This window comes from Leuresthes tenuis, unplaced genomic scaffold (assembly GCF_036924035.1).
Source record: "Leuresthes tenuis unplaced genomic scaffold, fLeuTen1.0.hap1 SCAF_22, whole genome shotgun sequence".
NCBI classification, from domain to species: domain Eukaryota; kingdom Metazoa; phylum Chordata; class Actinopteri; order Atheriniformes; family Atherinopsidae; genus Leuresthes; species Leuresthes tenuis.
Window position 1 is genome coordinate 9,599,460 of NW_027325376.1, and position 18,865 is coordinate 9,618,324.

An 18,865-nucleotide genomic window follows, 5' to 3' on the forward strand; every position below is an offset into this window, starting at 1 on the left:
GATAAAAAAAAAGCGCAGCGTGCCTGAAATACTTTTCAGTTATGAGACGAGAATTATTCATTCTTCTACACTGTGCCCAAGTTCAGTGTGGGAGAAATCCACTGCAGCTCAAGTGCAGACAATTACAGGGGCCAGTGTGCCGTTCTGAGAATCTGATTTTGAGCAAGCATAATCTAGATTTGAAAACAGGACCCGGCCTCTGAGATCACACCTGTTATCTTGTGCACGCGGTGGGGCGGTTTTAAACCGCTGACAGCCCTTATCCAAACTGTTGGCTTGCATGAGAAGTCAGTCACTCACAGTACATGACATGCAGATGAGTGAGAGAGAAAGTTACTCTGTGTATGTGTTGAAGGTTTGTAAGAAGTGTGACTTCCGGGGAAAGAAAACAGAAAGAAAAAAGCTAAATATGTAGTGGATTTGGAGAGTATGTTACAGCTACATCTCATCTGGTTGGCCCTCCCCTTTCATTGCTGCACCCCCCCCTGCCATCTCCCTGTTCATCTACACAGCAATACAACATCTGGCTTTAAAGCAACCCAATAAAAAAGTCACTGGGAGGCAAGCAGTGAGCATTAGAAAAGGTGTGAGAGAAATGTGTGAAGGATAGATGGAGAAGCATATTGACACAGAGGCAGTGGTGACGGTGCCATGAAGTGTCTCAGGTCTGTCATAACTGCACAACTGGGCCTTCTCAAAAGACATCCTTCACCAAGCCGTATTTCACATCTGGCTACATGGGCCACCCCACGTTTGGCACTCCATCCCCTGCAGGAATGGTAACAGCACTCTGGGCTCGGATTTTCCTTGCATACCAAAAAAAAAAAGAAAAAAAAAAGGCCACTTGCTAAACATTGGTTTGCATTTGCAGTCTGCATAAGATGATCATGACAGAACAGAGACGCAGCACTTGAACCTTTACTAGAATTCAAAAGATAGTTCCTTGCATGTACAGCATATATAAGGCTGTGATAGAAAAGGTTTTAAAGCCAGAACAGTCTGTAATACTAGCTGTGCAGAGCAACCTGCTTTCATGCAAGTTTTTATTAAACTCTAAAAATGCCAAATTCCAACAATTTGATACAGTTTGAAAATAAATGTTTTTACAGATGATTGATGCTTATTTACTACAAAAAAGTATTTGTATACAAACTATAACTACTGTTTGTATTGAAGCAAGATGTAGTTGAGAAAAACTTAAAGTCAAACACGACAATAGGACAATATTATCAGTAATGAGTGTTATCAACACAATATCCCACCTCTTGAAGTAGCAATTCTGTCTAATCTGGTTTTGAGGAATGGCTGCCCACAACTTTCCAACAGCACTTTCCACAACTGGTTTGCATTTTTCATTTTCAAAGGGCATAAACTCTTTCATACTCTTCCTCAACAAATCCCATAGATGCTCAATGGTAGCATTCAAACATTGACATCAACAACTTCAGGGGACAAAGCCTCTTGATGCACCGACACAAAGCAAAAATGACTTGAAACGTGCTACTGACTAATGCGTCTCCCAATGACACACTATACACTCGTATGAAACCTGCCTTGTTGTAGATCAATCATTGATAGGCCAGGGCTGAGTGGAAATTTGTTTAAATCATACACCATACCTACATAATAGATGGACGTAACCACAGTGACAAAACAAACACCATGATATTTCGTAGAAGGATTTTAGATTTGGCTTTTACAGTGGAACACCTCAGTGGGTCCAAGATAGCTGTGCATATGCTTTACTTGTCACACCCAGAGGTTAAATCCATCGTTTACATACCATCTATGGTTTGAGGGAGGCCAGATGGAATCAGCCACACTAAATGAAACATGAGCTCTTTGATTTGTCTGGTTCAAAGGGGATTTTAAGTTACTTGTGGAGTGAATTCTCAACATCTCAAAAATCTTGGTCGCTTTCTCTGGCAAACCAGTTAAGCATGACAGGAAAATCTACATTTCATTCGTCAAACTCTCCTTCAGTGACCAACAAAATTACAAAAATGTGTAGCAATTTCTTTAGTCCATGGGTACACTTTTACCTCAGCAGAGCACAGTAATCCTGGTGCAAATCTTATTGTAATTTCATGAAAATATAAACAAATTAGTAAAAAAAAAAAGTAAATAAGTATTTGGAAGTCATTGATTCACAATTTTTCCACTCATACACTAATAACAGTGTCTTCGTCTTCTGCTGCTGCACATCCATCTGCATACCAAAATGTGCTGTAAACACGGAATCACTGGTCGGGGCTCAGCTGTGCAGCTGACAGAATGACAGCTATCTCTGACACCTACCTGTCAAGCAGGTGGAGTGTTGTGCTTAAGTCACATTGCAATCAGTCTCATTTGCAATGCTAAGCAAGTTCATGCAAGGTTTTGTAGGCAAACCAAGTAAGCGCCCGTCATGGATTCAAACCACTAATTCAATAATCCTTTCATGAAAAAAAAAAACAACCAGAGAAAAAAAAAAAACTGTTGTGATGAGTACAGATAATCTTTGAAAGAAAGGCAGTGTCCATGAAACATGCAGAAAGTATACGACATGCAGGAATTTATTTTCCCCAGTTGCATCATGTGCCTAGAAAACCAACAGGCAGGCGAGAAGCAACAGATCTCATTTGCATTGGTGCTCAGTGCCTCAACAGTTCCAGCTCTCAAAGTAGGTCAACACAAATCGGTGCCTCTGAAAATGATAACAAAAGGTGAGACCCCCTGCTCTCTCAGGGGTTAGCGCTCCGCCTTTGAGAGTCTCGGATGCTCCAAATGGCAAAATATGCCATATCAGCACACTCCAAATCTGTTGGCATTATGCTCGGGCACATTAAGACATACTTTTGTATTTAATACCCCGAGGTGCTCAGCAGCCATCGTGAAATTTTAACAAGACAATAGCAAATACACACTTTGTAAATATGCACAGTTTTGTTAGGAGGCACTGAGGTTGATATTAGAACAGTGTTAGTGTGTGACGGGAGCTCCTGCGAAGACCGAGTGTGCCACTGTAGCCTCATCCTTTTTCATCAGTGTGTTTTCCCAACCCGAAAAGTGAGCTGGAAAACACACCCTATTCCTCTGGGGCTGTGTAGCTTTGAGCAAAGTGCACTTCACCTACAAGAGTAAGTCAGGCCACTGTATAGCACCTCAGTGCAGCTATGCTGCCATTACATACACACACAAATACACTCCGGCATGTCCTCTCCTACTCCCCGACTCTCACAGAATCTTGCCATACCCTTTCTCTCGTTGCCTCCTAATCTCACACATCCACACGCATGCCCTCTGTCAGTTTGAACAATTCATGTCTAGAGACCGAGCTTCATGCACAATTAATGTCTCTGCTGTCCAGATGATTAACGTTACACAATTCACATTCCCAAGCGCTACCTAAATTCCACTCTCCTCCCGTTTCACCTTCTGTGTTGAGCTCACTCCTGGGCCTCAGGTAAAAATAGCTGCTCCACCCTGTTCCTCTCCGCTGTCACACAATGTGCCGTGCCTCCACAGGGATACAAGACCTGGGAAGAAATGTCTTTATTGGGAAAGAAGCATACTTGTTGTGTCTTAAAAACACATTGCACCAGAGGTTTTTGGATTTAAAAGGGGTGCATACAATTGGACTAGGATAGGCATTATACTTCAGCTACTGGAATATGTGTAGAAAAATTATAGATAAAAGTACAGTATTAGCTTGTTCTCACTGCACGCATAATGAAAATTAGAGGAATAATTATACTTCATGTCATCGCCATTGGTACAATTCAAGATAACCCACTAAATGTATTAGGAGAAATGCTCTTTGATAATATTAATATTGTAGCTTCAATAAGAGGCAAATACAGAAGGGAAAATGAACAATTTCTCTTTTGGTTATGTTTTATTTATTTATATTCTACTAGATATTGGCCTGATTCCAATATCTTAAACCTCAATCATTTAGGCCCGCCTTGAAGAAATTCCATATGTGATTTAAAGATACTGAAAGAAAGAATAGCAATATAGGATTAAGCTCCAACTGGTATTCAGTAGTTAAATTTACTGACAGGGTTTTTAGGCCAAAAGCCCTCTCTCTGTGTTACATTTCTTACTTTGCAGTTGACTGATAGACGATGTCCAGGGTAACACAAACGAATAAAGTCAATCTTTTATAGGACCTCCTATCAATATGACAAATTTAAACTGCTGAAGCCTGATATTAGCTCCAAGAGGACCTAAATGCATTGTAATGAGGACAGCAAATGGTATCCCTCATTACTTATACTGAAATCACCTCAGAAACTGGCCAGCTTGTACCTCCTCAACATTATATATATGGAATGTAGACACAATAGAGCAAAGGTTTAACTTTGAATTTAAATGTCCAAAATTTGACATCCACTTAGTAACAGGTTTGCTGAAAGCATATGATAAAGCGATGCATTTTAAAGCATTTTCCTTTCAGTTTGCTTTGGTGACTTTCTGCCCCAGCTGTCACAGATAATCAAATACAACTTCAAGTAGAATTGTCAAAACTTACCTTTGATGAATGATGGAAAAACAGCTTTTTGAAGGCTCACGAATACTGTATCCTGTCTGCCATATTGGTGATAAGATGGGATGTGAAGTCGTACCCTGTGGCCACAAAGCTCACATTAGGAGTTAGCAGAAGCTCTCCTCCAAGGCATATCTCTTCAAGTAAAAGCATTTGCTAAAGGTGTTGATATCATCCACAAATTGAGCCACCCAGTCAGCTGACCAACAAGTTTGCAGACAAGGCATAGTCTTCTCAACTAATCAAATAGAGGAGAGTAATTGTGGTTCAAAAGCTATTGCTATAGCAATGTTTGTAGAAGAGACTGGCTTCAAAATGTTGAAGATGTATTAAAGACAAAAAAAAACAGACACTTACTCCTAAGGTTTTGACTGGCTGAAAGATTTATAGACTGAGGCTATCATAATGTCAGTGAAAATATACAAGGATGGTTTTTAAAAACATTAAAGAAGATAAAAAGGATAACTGTGACTTATTGATAAAATAGTGACATAAGACCAAACAACAATGGGACACTTGAATAACAGACACATTTCCAATAAAGTCACACAACTTTGAAAAAATGATGTGTTGTCCCTGTGTGTGTGTAAGTGTAAACTTAAAGACCATGATTAAGTCAAAGCTTCTCATTCTGATCTCCACTGACGTGTGATATAATCTACTGTACGTCATGCCTCAAGTTGTTTGCAAGCAAAATATGAAATTAAGGAGGGAAAGTGTTAGTTTCAAGTTATAATAGCTACGTTTGATTATCACCCTCACCTTCTTCTTCAAAGCTGGATAATGTGTGTCAGCTGTGTTGTGAGCATGTGGGCATGCTGCCACTCTCCAATCAACGCTGATTGAGTCCAGGTGCAAGTTTGTCCTTCCAAGTGAATCGATACCAATCCACCAAGCACATTTGCTCGCGTTCGCACCAAACCCCTTGAATCACACTATGCTGTGTTTTCTTTGGAAATGGTATCCCATTTACATCACGGACATAGTGTGCCAACCTCACATAACTGTGCAGCAGACTTTGGGTTCTGCATTGTCCTGTAGCAGTAGATGTTTGATTCCAGCTGTCCCTGCATCGTGTTTCAGAGTGTAACACAGCGTGTGCCCGGCTGTACAATTGACAACCAGAATAACTGCCACTTTGAACAAACTTTGTGGAGCAGGTGATGCGAAGCTTGTTTTATTCTGTCGTTTATCTATATATGAGCATATCTCAATTGGCATTTATTAAATAAAGCATACACTTCCTGAAATAAGTATGTGACTATCATTTCTGAAAAGGTTAAACAATAGTCTTAACACATTCCAAGGGAAGTAACTGTCAGAGGTATGACTGAGTACTGCCACTACTGATATTACATAGCTTACATAGACAGCTCCTGTACTGTACGTCTTGTCAGAGTAATACAACTGCTTCTTGTCTAACATGACAAAATGGCTTCTCACATTTAAAAGCAATCATGAACAGGGAGGACTTCCCACAAACTTCCCTTTGTCCTACAACTTATTACCCTGTCTCTCTTTAACAAGAAGCAGGCGTGCTTGAATGGAAGAATGGCTCTGTCCTTCACACTGTCTGATTTGCTTAGGAAAGGCACTCACGTCTAATACTAATCTGAACGACAGCAGTGGAAATCTTGGCTCACTTTCAGAGGCTAGATTGGGCCTGGCCCAGTGACCTTCTCTGAAAGAACATGGAAAGTTTGCCGGCTCAATATGTCACAGGCAGCATGAGCTTAGTAGAGAACAAGAAAGCAGTGATTAAATGGGTTAGATCCATAGCTGGCTTCGGTAGGTGTCAGGAGAAGTGCAGCTCTGGTTGAACTATGAAATTATTGGAATTTGTGTCAAAATGAAACCTTGTCTTCATGGATGCATTCAGGTTTACAGAGGAGAGAATCAAATAAAAAAACGAGCAATTTCACACATAAGCCACTCCTGATTTTAAAGGTTATTGAATATAGTTTTCTGGCTAAAAGACAGGGGGAATTTAATTCACTATACTTAAACGTTCAACACATAAACAGCGATCAATAAAGGCAGGCCGACCTAATAATAAATGACAAAGCTATAGTTTTTTTTGGCGCTAAACATAAGAGTTCCCTTTGAGGCATCTTGCTGGATAAAAACAGATCCCAGATGTCCCCAAAAATCACTGCTTCCCTGACGTAAACAACTGATAATTCAGAAACCGAACATTTATTATGGCATAATTATAACAAGTGAAGTAAGTTTAAAGCAAATTAGTCTCACAGGAAGTTGAAATAAAGTGTTAAATGGGGTTAATTGAATTGTAAGCCTTGTCACAGAAGATTATCAAGTCCGAGAAACACCACTTTAATTGCGTTATTACCATGTGGATTAAGGCATGGGGTATTTTTGTCCAGTAATTATAGCTTGAAAGTCCGCACATTTTAATGCACTTAAGTCAAGATGATTTGAGCGGAAATTTTTGACAGTCCAAAGACGTGGAAAAGTTCCATTACATAATATGTTTGTAATGCTTTGGGACAACACTGACACTTTAGTTGTTATGTTGCCTCTAGAATAAAGATTAAAGGGATATATGGAGATGATAAGTAATTAATTTGACAAGACAAGGCTTTGATTTGGTACCGTTTATGTATCAGAGAAGGGAATCAGTAGAAACTTTAGCATCTGTTCATCTTTAACACCTTCTACTGTATTTAAAAATACTCTTTGAAGAATTTCAAAAAGTGTGCTGACCCTTCCATTAGCTTAGAGTGAGTTTGGTCAGATTCTCTTAGCAGCATGACTGTCATTTCCTAAGTCTTTATGAATTTCTTTGACCATCTTTTCTAATCATATGACCTTTTCCAACAAGCTCAAGAAAACATGCTATTGGTAAGACTATAAGTATGTATTTTACTGAATTCGTGATACATTTGAAATTAAAACAAGAGAATTCTCAAACCGTCGTACACTGTTTTCTTGACGTTGGGGGGGTTCGGTGTAAAAGAAGTCGGTATGTCACATATGACACTTTTCACAACATTGTAGCAAGAAGTGAAGATACTGAAGACCAAATGATAATCATGATTCAAGAGCAACCAGCTCTAAATGACACTTCTGAAAAACACAAATACATGCTGCTATGTTTAAATGATAATTTTTTTAAAACTTCAGTTTCTTTTGAAATCTATGCTGTTTTACAGTTTCCCTTTTTCGCAATGTGCTTACTACCGCCCCCTTTTGTATAGGCGAGTTATGCTTTCTTTTGCATGGATTGTCGGTTCTGGTTGGCAGTTGGAAGTTGCCTTTAGTGTGGCGACATTAGGAGACACAGCTTGAGCTTCTTGTCACCAGTGGTTTTATACGTTAGTGAAAAGCCCTAATTAATCTGTGGGTGAAACAGAAAAGCAAATGTGTGACTCCAAGGGGAAATTAACTGATAACATGGAATGGATTCAGTTACAGATATTATAAAGAGCTGTGAACAAAAAATGAACTTACTTAATATTTAATCAGAGAAGTATTTTAAGCAATTTCCTCTTTTAGGAAAATTTCCTCTAATGCAACAATTTGGTTGACAAATGATGTCCTCATTGGTCCAATTAGAACTGTTGTCAGTGTTAATATAGAAATGCTAACACACTTAATCGAATAACGACCCACATATTTGCCCTGCCATTGTATACGAACATCAGAATTGAGCAAATTTAGCCAACAGAGATGCTCGGAAGACATTTCTACTGTGAAGCTGTTATTGGTGCTGTTGATGGTGGTGAGGACATTAAGTAGTTTTCAAGATCAACTATCTCCAGAGAAGCTGAAGTCTTTATGTGGAGTGTTAATGTTACTGGAGGTGTATCTGCACTTTGCACTGATGGAGCATCAAACCTGCTCTTTTAGTGCCTTATTGATCCCCACCTCCCGCATTTCATATTATGGCGAGATAGCACGAGGAGTTTTACTGCTCAGAGTTTGGAGATGTCCATTGCTCAGGAGCACCACAGGGCAGATGTTTCCCGATGCAGGAATTTGATCATGACCCGGCGGTGTCCCCACTTTCTCTTACTTCTCACGTCCATGTATTCAACATCCAGGGAACCCCGCACAGTTATAGAGTGTCATTAGCCTAATGGACGGGAGCACAGAATAGCAAGAATGAATGATTGCATTATGGTGCCATTTGCTGCAGACTGTACACTGATATAAATAGTCCAAACAAACAATAACTGACCATGTGCCCACTCTACTGTATTGTGAAGCTTTGCTATGTGATACATCAAGCTGGGGTCTGAGAAAGAGGGAGATATGCTCTCGTGTTCACTTGTATCAGATCAAGTGGCGTGGGTGGGGGCTAAGTAGCTGGGAACTGGATTTAGACACAACCACCCGATCAGCCAGGACCACTCTGCTAAAAGATACACAAGTATCAGATAAGTGAGAGAGGGAAAAGGACAGTTTGAGAGAAGGGAGGAAGAGAGCACTCAGGTTATCCTTCCTCTGCCATCTAGTAAAGAATGCTTGAATGAAGCCACTAAAAAAAACAAGATCCAACTAGTTTGAGACCGTTTAAATAACAAATAAAGACTGGACTGCTACTGCAGCAGTACATTTTCCAAAGCGATGGTTCTCAAGTGAAGGGTTGGACCATCATATGTGGTTGGAAAATTAAATTGAGGGAATGAGAGCTCATTTATTGCCTGAAATTTTAAATGATCTTTCATTGTTCCTGTGGAATAAATTACATCTTATCAGGCTTCTAAAAATGATGAATATGGGCCTTAGACAGTGCACAACGAAGGCACTGTTTTACCAAGGGGGATTTTTATCTTTTTCCAAACCCACAGCAACTAACAGCAACTGCTGATTTGTTTTGGGCATCTTGGAGTCATAAACGGATGCAGAGCAAAGACTTCACTGTTTTCTACTCAACTAAAAACTGGCATAGTTTTTAAAAGCTGGCTAACAGCTAACAGTAACAGTTATTCATACTGGTAATTTATACTTAACTTATACTAAGTCCATCAAAGAATCTTTGACACAGGAACAGTCCCTTTTTCGAGATTTCATGATGTAGCATCTTAGAGAGGCAGTTGTTGAGGATTGTTCCTCCACCTCGAGAAGTCCCAAAAAAAAGTGAAAGAAGAACCAAGAGATGAAAAGCTCAGTCTTCTCTGACCAGTCTAAAATCTGAGTTTCTTACTCTTGAAGATCAGTTATTTTTTGTTGCCATCATTCAGCCAGGTTCGAGCATATAGGTGACAAAACGTTTCATACAAACTTCCTGTTTGAGATTATAGAGACTATTTACACAATGTATACTAAGTCATTTTAACTCATGTTGCACGTTGAATTTTATTTTCACTGCTTCTGCCTAATGTCGTTAATCCAGTCTGTAACTGACTGTAAATTACCTACTTCTGTGAAGGAAACAAGCATATTTGATTTGTTGGTATTTTGAATGAAGTCATTAAGTATCGAAGTCATGGAAATTATGCTAATTGTTATTGATGCTATTCTATGATTGCTAAATAATTACCAAGGATATGCTTCCCTCATCATCTCCACATTTACATGCCGCTCTCTACATCGGCTTGTTAGCGACAGTGCTGTGATGCTGGGCCTATCAGGATCCACTCTCCCACCACCTGCACACTTTGGAGTGTGGGAGCATGGGGACGGATTGTCTGCAGGGTGCCATCACAGCTTTGGCCCAAAGAGCCCCATCGCAGCCTTGTCATGTTGAGTCAGTCCTGCTTCGTCTCTTTTCTCTCCCTGTCTTCCTTTTTTGGTCAGGTGATGCACCCGCTGAAAAAGCTTGGCCGTCTGCATCCGGAGCCCTAACGCTCTCTGTCAGCTGGCTGTCCCTGCGGTCACAGTGGAGATTCATCTTTCTGCTGATGTCCCGTCTGTGTGGCAGAGAGTTGCCAGCTCCAGCATTCTTAAAGGCCTGCCATGGCCTGGAGGCACAGGAGACAGGTAAATCTAAGTGCGTCAAAGCAACGCTGATCTGTTGGTAAATGGCAGAAGGGCCAAATTAACAAATGATTGCCTTCTGGATCTGATTCTGGTGCTAATCCATCAACAAAATCTATGAATACCCACACATCATTACAGACACTAAAACAATTAAATCTTTTAGGTTTCCCTTTTTCTTTCTTTTTCTTATTTATTTATTTATTTTTTTCTAATTAATACGCCACGTCTTGGGCACACTCGAGGTAATTAACATTGTTTTTTGCCAGCAACACACAGCAGATGGTGATTGAAAATAGAGGGATGAGTCGCTCAATCAACCACCATTTGTCTGTAGCCATTAATTATCTAGCGAAGAATACATTCAGTCCCAAAGTTGATAGTTTGGGGGGGGAAGAAGAATACTGTCCTTCTGTTCCTCATTACTCTTTAACAGCAAAAACTGCTGAAACTAGAATGCTGGATGGGGAGATTGTGATTTTAATAGCACTGTCATTATCTTCTCCCATAAGGTAGCATACGATAGAAGGCTGGTGGGAGAAAAAAATGGTGCTAACAAAAACGAGTTTCAGTAATTGAAAGCCAAGCAACATCCTGCTCAGATTCATCAAAGACCACTTTCAGAAATGATAGGAACAAAATGTGCAGTTGTATTCAAGACGATGGGTCCAGAAACTGCCACAGGAAATGTTTATTTTGCCGATGGACTGGTTCACATGACTACAGCGAGAGAACACCACAGGTCATGTGACCTAACTAATCATTCCTAATAGGTAAATGTTATCTGATTGGAATAACAGCCTCCTGCCTGTCGCTACTGTCATGATATCACGACATGTCTAATGGTAGCTTCTCCCTCAAATTCCTTCAAACTCTCACCGATTTAGCTTCACTCCCGAGGGACTGACTTCTGCACGGCAACAGATTAACACCAAACAATAAGCTTCTAGAAATCCTCAATCTGTACAGAGATAAACTGTGCTAGAGAGACTCACATAAAGAGAAAATAAGTTTTGGGGTTTGAGCAGAGAAAAACCTTGGAGCTGAGCGGCACAGCATCAAATCCTGGCATCAGTTCTTTGATGTCTCGTTGACACAGCCAGGAGCTCCCTAACCTCTTTGGCACTGCAATCTTGTCACTATTTTCTGCCAACCTTTTAGTCAGACATAATCAGTGTCAGCTAACCTTAATTATTGTGATAAAAGCTATGATAAATGTGAATTCTGTGTCAGCTGTTGTCTTTTCATAGTGAAAATAAATTTGCACTTTTAATACACATCCAGGGAGGCTGAGAATTAGGACAGAGTTCTTTAAAGTAAATTACCAACAAGGCTGCTAATGTTCCACCTCACAGGCTTTAATTAACTAGTATCAGGTAGTTTATAGTCAAAGTCTGAGTTTCCCATATCATGCCTTGCTTACAGCATACTGAAACAGGAAAGAACATTTGGCAAAACTGTAGTAAAAGTAGGATATCCTCATGAAAAACTGCCAACTGCTCTTTACAACTTGGCCACCAAAACAGAAAGCATGTACACTTTCTTGTCACATTGTTGGAAACAGAGCGTGTCTAGTCAGTGCCATTATTAGGATTTCAAGAGCATCCAACAAGGCAGCTGCAGCTACTGTAGATGCCAAATGAAATGCAGAGCTATACAACTCAACTGCAGAATCTCAGTGTTTGTCCCACAGAGAGCCCAGCCCCATCAAAACCTGTTATCTCCAAGGCTACCACTTACTTCCAACTGGAGAAGAGATAGCTGCTTATCTACTAGTTAATAATAAGAAAAGACACATAACGGATAAAAAAAGCCATCCTATCATGATGGAAAGAGAGAGGTGCAGGAAAAAGGCCGACAGGGGAGCAGAGAGATTTCCAGGGACAGTTTCATTCTGTGGAAAGGGCAAGCAGAGAGAGACCTCCCGCTGTAATACGGCAGCCAAGCTGAAATGAAAGCCAGCCGCTCTCTTCTCTGGGGCTAAACAGAGGCCTTAATAAAAAACACAATCAGACCCCCAACCTTAAAGTTTAATGCACATTCTCCCCATATTTCTCTTTCCACCTGTAGAAAAAAGACTTGGTGGAAGCCTCTGGTGTGATCCCAGCTCTTAGGCTAGAATGTGAGCGTGTGTTACAGAAAAGTGGGGGTTGTTATAGTCATAATGAAGCCCCATTGAATATCAAGCACACCATCAAGTCGCTTTAGCTCTCCATCGCGTTAATGAAATTGTTCCCCCCAACTTTTTTAATTAAGTTGCTTACTCCCGGTGTGGAATCAAGTTGTGGACACAGACAAAGACGACAGTGTTCTCTCGCAGAATTTCAAAGAGGGAAGCGGCTCTGAATTAGAGTTTCTTTATTAGGAGAGAAACTTAAGTGAGACAGATGTGCTGAGGATGTATGTCATTTTCCTCATCAGTCAGCTTTCATTCAACACTTTGAAATATAGTGGGCATGGGATGAGGGGATGGTAAATCTATTCTAAATCCACTTGTTCCCTAACTTCTAAATCTCTCATTTAAAAAATTTCAAGGATGTCTCCTTGATAGTAATCAGAGAACACAAATCATCATCATTCCTCGGCACTGAGTGAAAGTGGTACAACGGTGCTTGATGAAGGGACATTCATCATTTCAAGGAAAGACAGATCACAGAGACGCCACCAAAGGATAGACTGCTTTTTTTTTTTTTTCAAACACATTTCCCTTTATTGGCATGGTGAGGCTGATGAGAATTGCACATAAAAAATAAAAATTCACAAGAAAGTAGTACAATAGGTAGAACCACAAAGGCATTGGTAAGGACTTGGCAGAAGGCAACGTGGATAGGACACAAACAGGTAACAACCCAGAGCAATAATCCCCCCTCCCCCCAAACACACACACACACACGCACACCCACACACACCCAAACAACACGCATACACACACAAACATTTGCCAATAAACATTTTGTCCTTCCAAAAGAAACATGATTACCCAACAAACGTTTAAGCAGTGGCAGAGTACTCAATGGGTCATATTATTAAAAAGTCTGCCACAGTTGAAATTTGAACCAGGTGGTGTTATAATATATTTCTACTCTAGGCAATTTACAAAGCTTTTTTTTTTTTTCCATTTTTTTTTTTATTACAATGATTAAAGCCACATCTATCAAATGGGACACGACACCATTACCCAAACGCTATACAGACAGCAAAAAGTAAAACAATGTCTTAACACACAGGTAAAGTTTTTTTCAATCTCTCCGTCAGCCCTAACTCTACCAATTTTTACCTCTTTGCATCATAAAAATGAGCTGTTTCTTGTCTCGCATAGTCAAACTCCATGAAAGGAAGCCTGTGATCAGCAAGGCTTTTACACAAAAGATTTCTCTTTCCTGTGATGGAAGCTGGTTCTCTCATTACTTGGCTTGTGCTAGAAACGGGATATTAATTGAACCAGAAACCGCAAGGTTACCTTTTATGTCACGTTGACGGCGCTGTGATATCTGGACTGTGAGTGGGGGTAGGAAGCGGGTGGAGTAGCACGGGAGGGGGGTGGCTGACGGAACTGGGTGCGGCATGCGATACAATGTTGAGTACTTTTCTTTAGGCTTATAGAATGTCATTTAAAATGTGCCAGTTTAGGCAGCTGAGAGGCAGATATCCAGAGTGGTTTAGGCTGCACCGACTGGCATCCTGTAATAGCCATGCACTACACAACAAACAGTTTCAACTCGACATATTTTTTACACACAGGGATGAGTTAAGAGTCAGTCACATTTGCACAGATATAATGCGGGCGACACAATCACATAGACTCAGCAACATCTTAAAGGGAAGAGCAGGTGACAGCGGGGGACATTCATGTGTTCACCGCCAAGGGTCATGTGATGAGAAGCCAAGGTACTGGACTGGAGGAATCCTAACTACCAGCGACTGGGTAATGGGTCAAGTCCAAAAATCACACAACAGTAGAAGCTAAAATACAACTCTGAAAAATAATTTATTGCTTTTTATATTTTTTTTCTTCTTCCATTTATATTATTATCGTCATCATTAATCATCTTGTAATTACTGTGAATAATATTAGTGATATATATATTTTGTACATCAAATACAAGATCTTTAAAAAATTCAGGAAAAGGAAATTGTAAACTTTTGTTTGGCATTCACATAATCAAGCATGAGTGGAGAGATGACAACATGTCACGTGTACACAGCGGTGCAACAAAATTCCTGCAAAATCATTTTATTGCTTCATGTTCTGTGTTTGTATGAAAAACCCAGTTAGGTGCTGCAGATATGACTGATAGTGGAGACGAATTACTAACAGATGAGGGCCTGACTGCTGGACTGATTAGCTAAATGTTTTGATTGTTTCGGAAGGCATAGAAGGTAATATTATCCCCAACAAACCATTTATTGTACACCCTGTCTAGTGATTTCAAGTTAAATAACAAAAATCAAAAGACCTAACATAAATAGCATAAAAATTTCATGAGGCACGCCATGTAAAATGGAGTCCATAAATATTTTTGATTCAAATATTAAAATAAATACATAAATATGCGCTTGGACTGATTTTAAAGATTTGAAAGCAGTTTTTCTCTCTAATCAAATAAGAACCATAAAAGCAAATAAATCAAAGTCTTATACATACATGTACACATACATACATATATATATATATATATATATATATATATATATACATATACATATATACATATATAGAGTTAAAAAAATGGGGTATCATTTTTTTACAATCATGAAAAACATGTTAAAAATGCATTTTACACTGGTTGTATAAGCAAAAACACTGATTGAGAAACTTTAAAAACAGAGAAAACTATACATGGCTGACTGTTCTCTTCCCCAACAAAATAACTTAAAAAAGGACATTTGTTCACATGCTCCCGCAAAATGAGCATTCGGACATGTCTTTTTTCTTTTTTACAATCATATCATGTCTTCTAAACATCGTGTAGATGTACAATATGTTTTACATAATTGTAATAGCTACAGATAGACATTCTGAATTAAGAAATTTTGCTCTTCATTTTAAAAAAGGCTGCGTTTTACAGTGCATAGCTGTAACAAATAAAGAACTTCGATATGTACATGAAATAAAAATATTCCTTTTTATATCATTTGTAAATACACGGCTACATTTCTCCTTGAAATGTAGACAACAATGTTACCTTGAGAATTTTACCTCCAAGATACAATTACCTATTCTCTTGTTTGTAATGTAACACCAGATCCAAACACCAGATTTAAAAGGAAAAGGAAAGAAAAATCAACAGCAAAAGAAAACAAATCTGGTTGAACAAGCTGCACTGCATGTCTTCACCCCAAAAAGAATTGTGGGTATTGTAGTGCTTGGAGAAAAAGAAAAAACTGTGAAAGTGTTTCTTTTTTTCTTCTTCTTCTTCTTGTTCTTTAACTTATGGTTGTACAGCAGTAGAGTGCATCAAAGCTGTGCACCAAATTCTGAGGGTTCACTGGCTTTCCCAGAATGCAATGTCTCTTCCCAGCTCTTCAGCAGCTATGTTCATGTAAACTTTATTTTTAATATATTCATTTATATTGATATAGGTCTATAGACTTATTCTTACATACTCTATGAAAGAGTGTAAAACTTCTGGTAATCTCGTTGTCAAAGGAGCGAGAAACAACAGTGAGGTATAAGAAGTCCCTCTTTGTGACAGACAGCAGGCGCCACTGAGCTGGTTACCTTCTCAGGCTGCACTGGGCCTCCCTCAGTAAGCTGTCAAAATCCATGGAGTCATACTTGCTTTTTGTGGAGGCTGGATCAAAGTCATCAGAATGGGAGTCTGGGAGGAGGAAATGAGGGTTTTGGTTAATGTTGATCAGAGCAGTACTTCTTTGAAAACATGCATAGGGGGAAAAAATCCCCTTGTTAGAGGACTTTATGGTGAGACTCTGTTATTGTTCAGTCATGTGCAGCTCCAGTGTTAATCTGATAGTTTCTATCCTGTTAACCCTGGGGGTCATCTTCCTAAAAAATGTATTTGTCATGTCTGTGACACTGCAGTAAGAGCAGAGGTGCTAAACCTTCTCAAAATGATGATGAAAACTTAACTGAAATTTCAGGTTAATGCACAACCTAATGTATATCCTGTCAGAGTTAAAGGGTGAATGGTTATACGCGAGACAATTTCATGGCCGGCTGCAGTAAATAGTTAAAAAACGTGTCAATCAATAAATGCATGCTGCAGTAGCAACCTAGCATAAAATTCCGACACTGATGCTGCCTCTGAAGTTTTTTCTTTTAATAAGCCTGGGTAAAGTTCAAAATTTCGTTCACCACATGTACAAAGAAATTCAGAATAAATAAACAATGTATAGAAATAAAAAAATAATCGTAAACATAATGAACAATTGATACCGAAAAGCTCAAGGAATCTTTTGATTTTGCTCAATATTTCGTTTTTGAGTATATGAAAAGACACAAATGTAGAAGGAAGGTAGATTTTTGAGCCAAATAGTTTTGTGGATATGATGTTTTTTCCAGAATGTTCATCAAACTGAAAGTAAAGATTTAATCAGCAGATAAGTTAGCCTTGTTGAACATAAGTAAAATGTAATTCAATAAAAGACTCTTGCACAGAATTCTGGCCAAGTTTCTTTGTAAATGAAACATTTTTCTGAAAAGCAGTGGCACGAGAACGTTCTCCAAACACAGGTTCAACAGTGTCTGTGCCGCCATGATAAAAAGTGCAGCTGTTGTTCATATTTACTAAATACAGTTATTCATTATTTTCTATGTTATATTTTGACATGTGTCACCAATATGTGCACATTGCAATCATCATAACCTCTAACAGATTGAAGTATTTGTGAACTGTTTTTCAAAATTGGTGACTCCGCTTATGTAGATGGGACTTGTTATTTTAACAAGTGGGTGTCAGCATGTGCACTCTGTGCCAAATAGTTTGGCACTGATTTGATAACCATAATGAATTCAGAAAGTGAAATGTGAGCATGGGAGATTTTTTTTTAAGTGTGATCAAAACAAAAATGCATAATATTTCTTGGAGAATACCGCAGTGTGAAGGAGGTGGAAACTGTCTGTGGCTCATGCATTTAAAAAAAAAAAAGAGTTAACTGTTAACAATGTCTTGTTGATGGATTACAACAGCAACATGATTCCGACAGGTAACAAGGCTCTCAGGATATGATGTGTAATACACACTACTTTATAGTGGATCTGGAAAGATACATACTACTAGTAATTCACTCGGAAGTATGTTGAATGAAAGTACATATATTGATAATGTAGTTCAAAGTATGGAATTTCAGGCACAGTGTGCAATGAGAATAGAGGCAACTGATATTAAACCGTACCCTCCCGTCAGTTCATCTCTCATATGTCCTGTTTTTCTCGATCAACCTGATAATACATAAAGAGTGTCTTATCTGAGCCAACAGACAGCTTCACAAATGGGGCTCCTACAGGGCCCAGCAGCACACTCCACGAGCTTTGAGAAATGGGAATGACCATGGCAGCTCGGAGACGCCAGTTGTGATCTAATGCAATGGCCCAGGGCTGGATTGTGTCTCGCCGCACACCTTGAGGGATGAAAAATACCCAGGTGCTCTACTTAAAACTAATGGACAGTGTCTCAAAAAAAAAGGAAAAAAAAGCACGGGAAGAGGTTTGGATACCACACTATTAGAAAATGCTCCTCTCAATCTCTTTATCCTGTGCTATCAATATGGGCTTGACCGAAATAGCCTGTTCCTGACAAAGAGGCAGCTGAATGAAGGCCTTTCCATTTCAGTAGACTGATTAGTCAATCTCAGTATAATGTCTTTCCTCAAGGCTTTAGGATTAGCAACTGTTTCTGTGTGTCATGTACTCTTTTCAAAGGCTAATAGCTTAAGCATGTCCTTTGAAACTGTGCGGTAACCACTTCATTTATTTAGAAAAGTGCTCTTTTTCTCTTACGTGACCCACTGACCCTGCTGAAGCAGTATATTTTCGATTTCTTGACCTCACATATTGCTGTTAAAATGTAAGAGTCGACATGTATCATCCACATCATCATCAAATGGAAATGAGGAACTTTTATGGCTGCGCAAATACCTAAAATAATGGCGTATCATATTTCTCTACCTTTAGTCATTTTGCAACAAACAGAGGGAAATAAAAGAAGTACTCGACTGTCTCCATATGTCAAAAGTGGAACATCATGCCAAAGGGAAAAGCTTCAATTTCACTGATTACTTGCATTATTTATTAAATTAATCATTCAGCCTTTTGCTATATCCCTTTCAGTTTGATTTTTTGTTTGATCTTTATGCACTGACGTGTATATATATATATATAAGCGATGCATGTTTACTCTCAGGAGACACTTAGATGAATTCTGCTAAACT

General features: G+C 39.1%; 1 protein-coding gene across 4 annotated transcripts in view; it reads right to left on the bottom strand.

Moving 5' to 3' along the window:
- Positions 1-12,817: 12,817 nt before the first annotated feature.
- ppargc1a (peroxisome proliferator-activated receptor gamma, coactivator 1 alpha) overlaps positions 12,818-18,865 on the bottom strand; it is a 37,711-nt gene continuing 31,663 nt past the window's right edge. For all 4 annotated transcript variants that reach the window (XM_072376971.1, XM_072376969.1, XM_072376970.1 and 1 more), the window contains exon 13: positions 12,818-16,296. In XM_072376971.1, the coding sequence (XP_072233072.1) occupies positions 16,193-16,296 (104 nt within the window). In that variant the 3' untranslated portion in view covers positions 12,818-16,192. The remainder of the gene's footprint in view (positions 16,297-18,865) is intronic.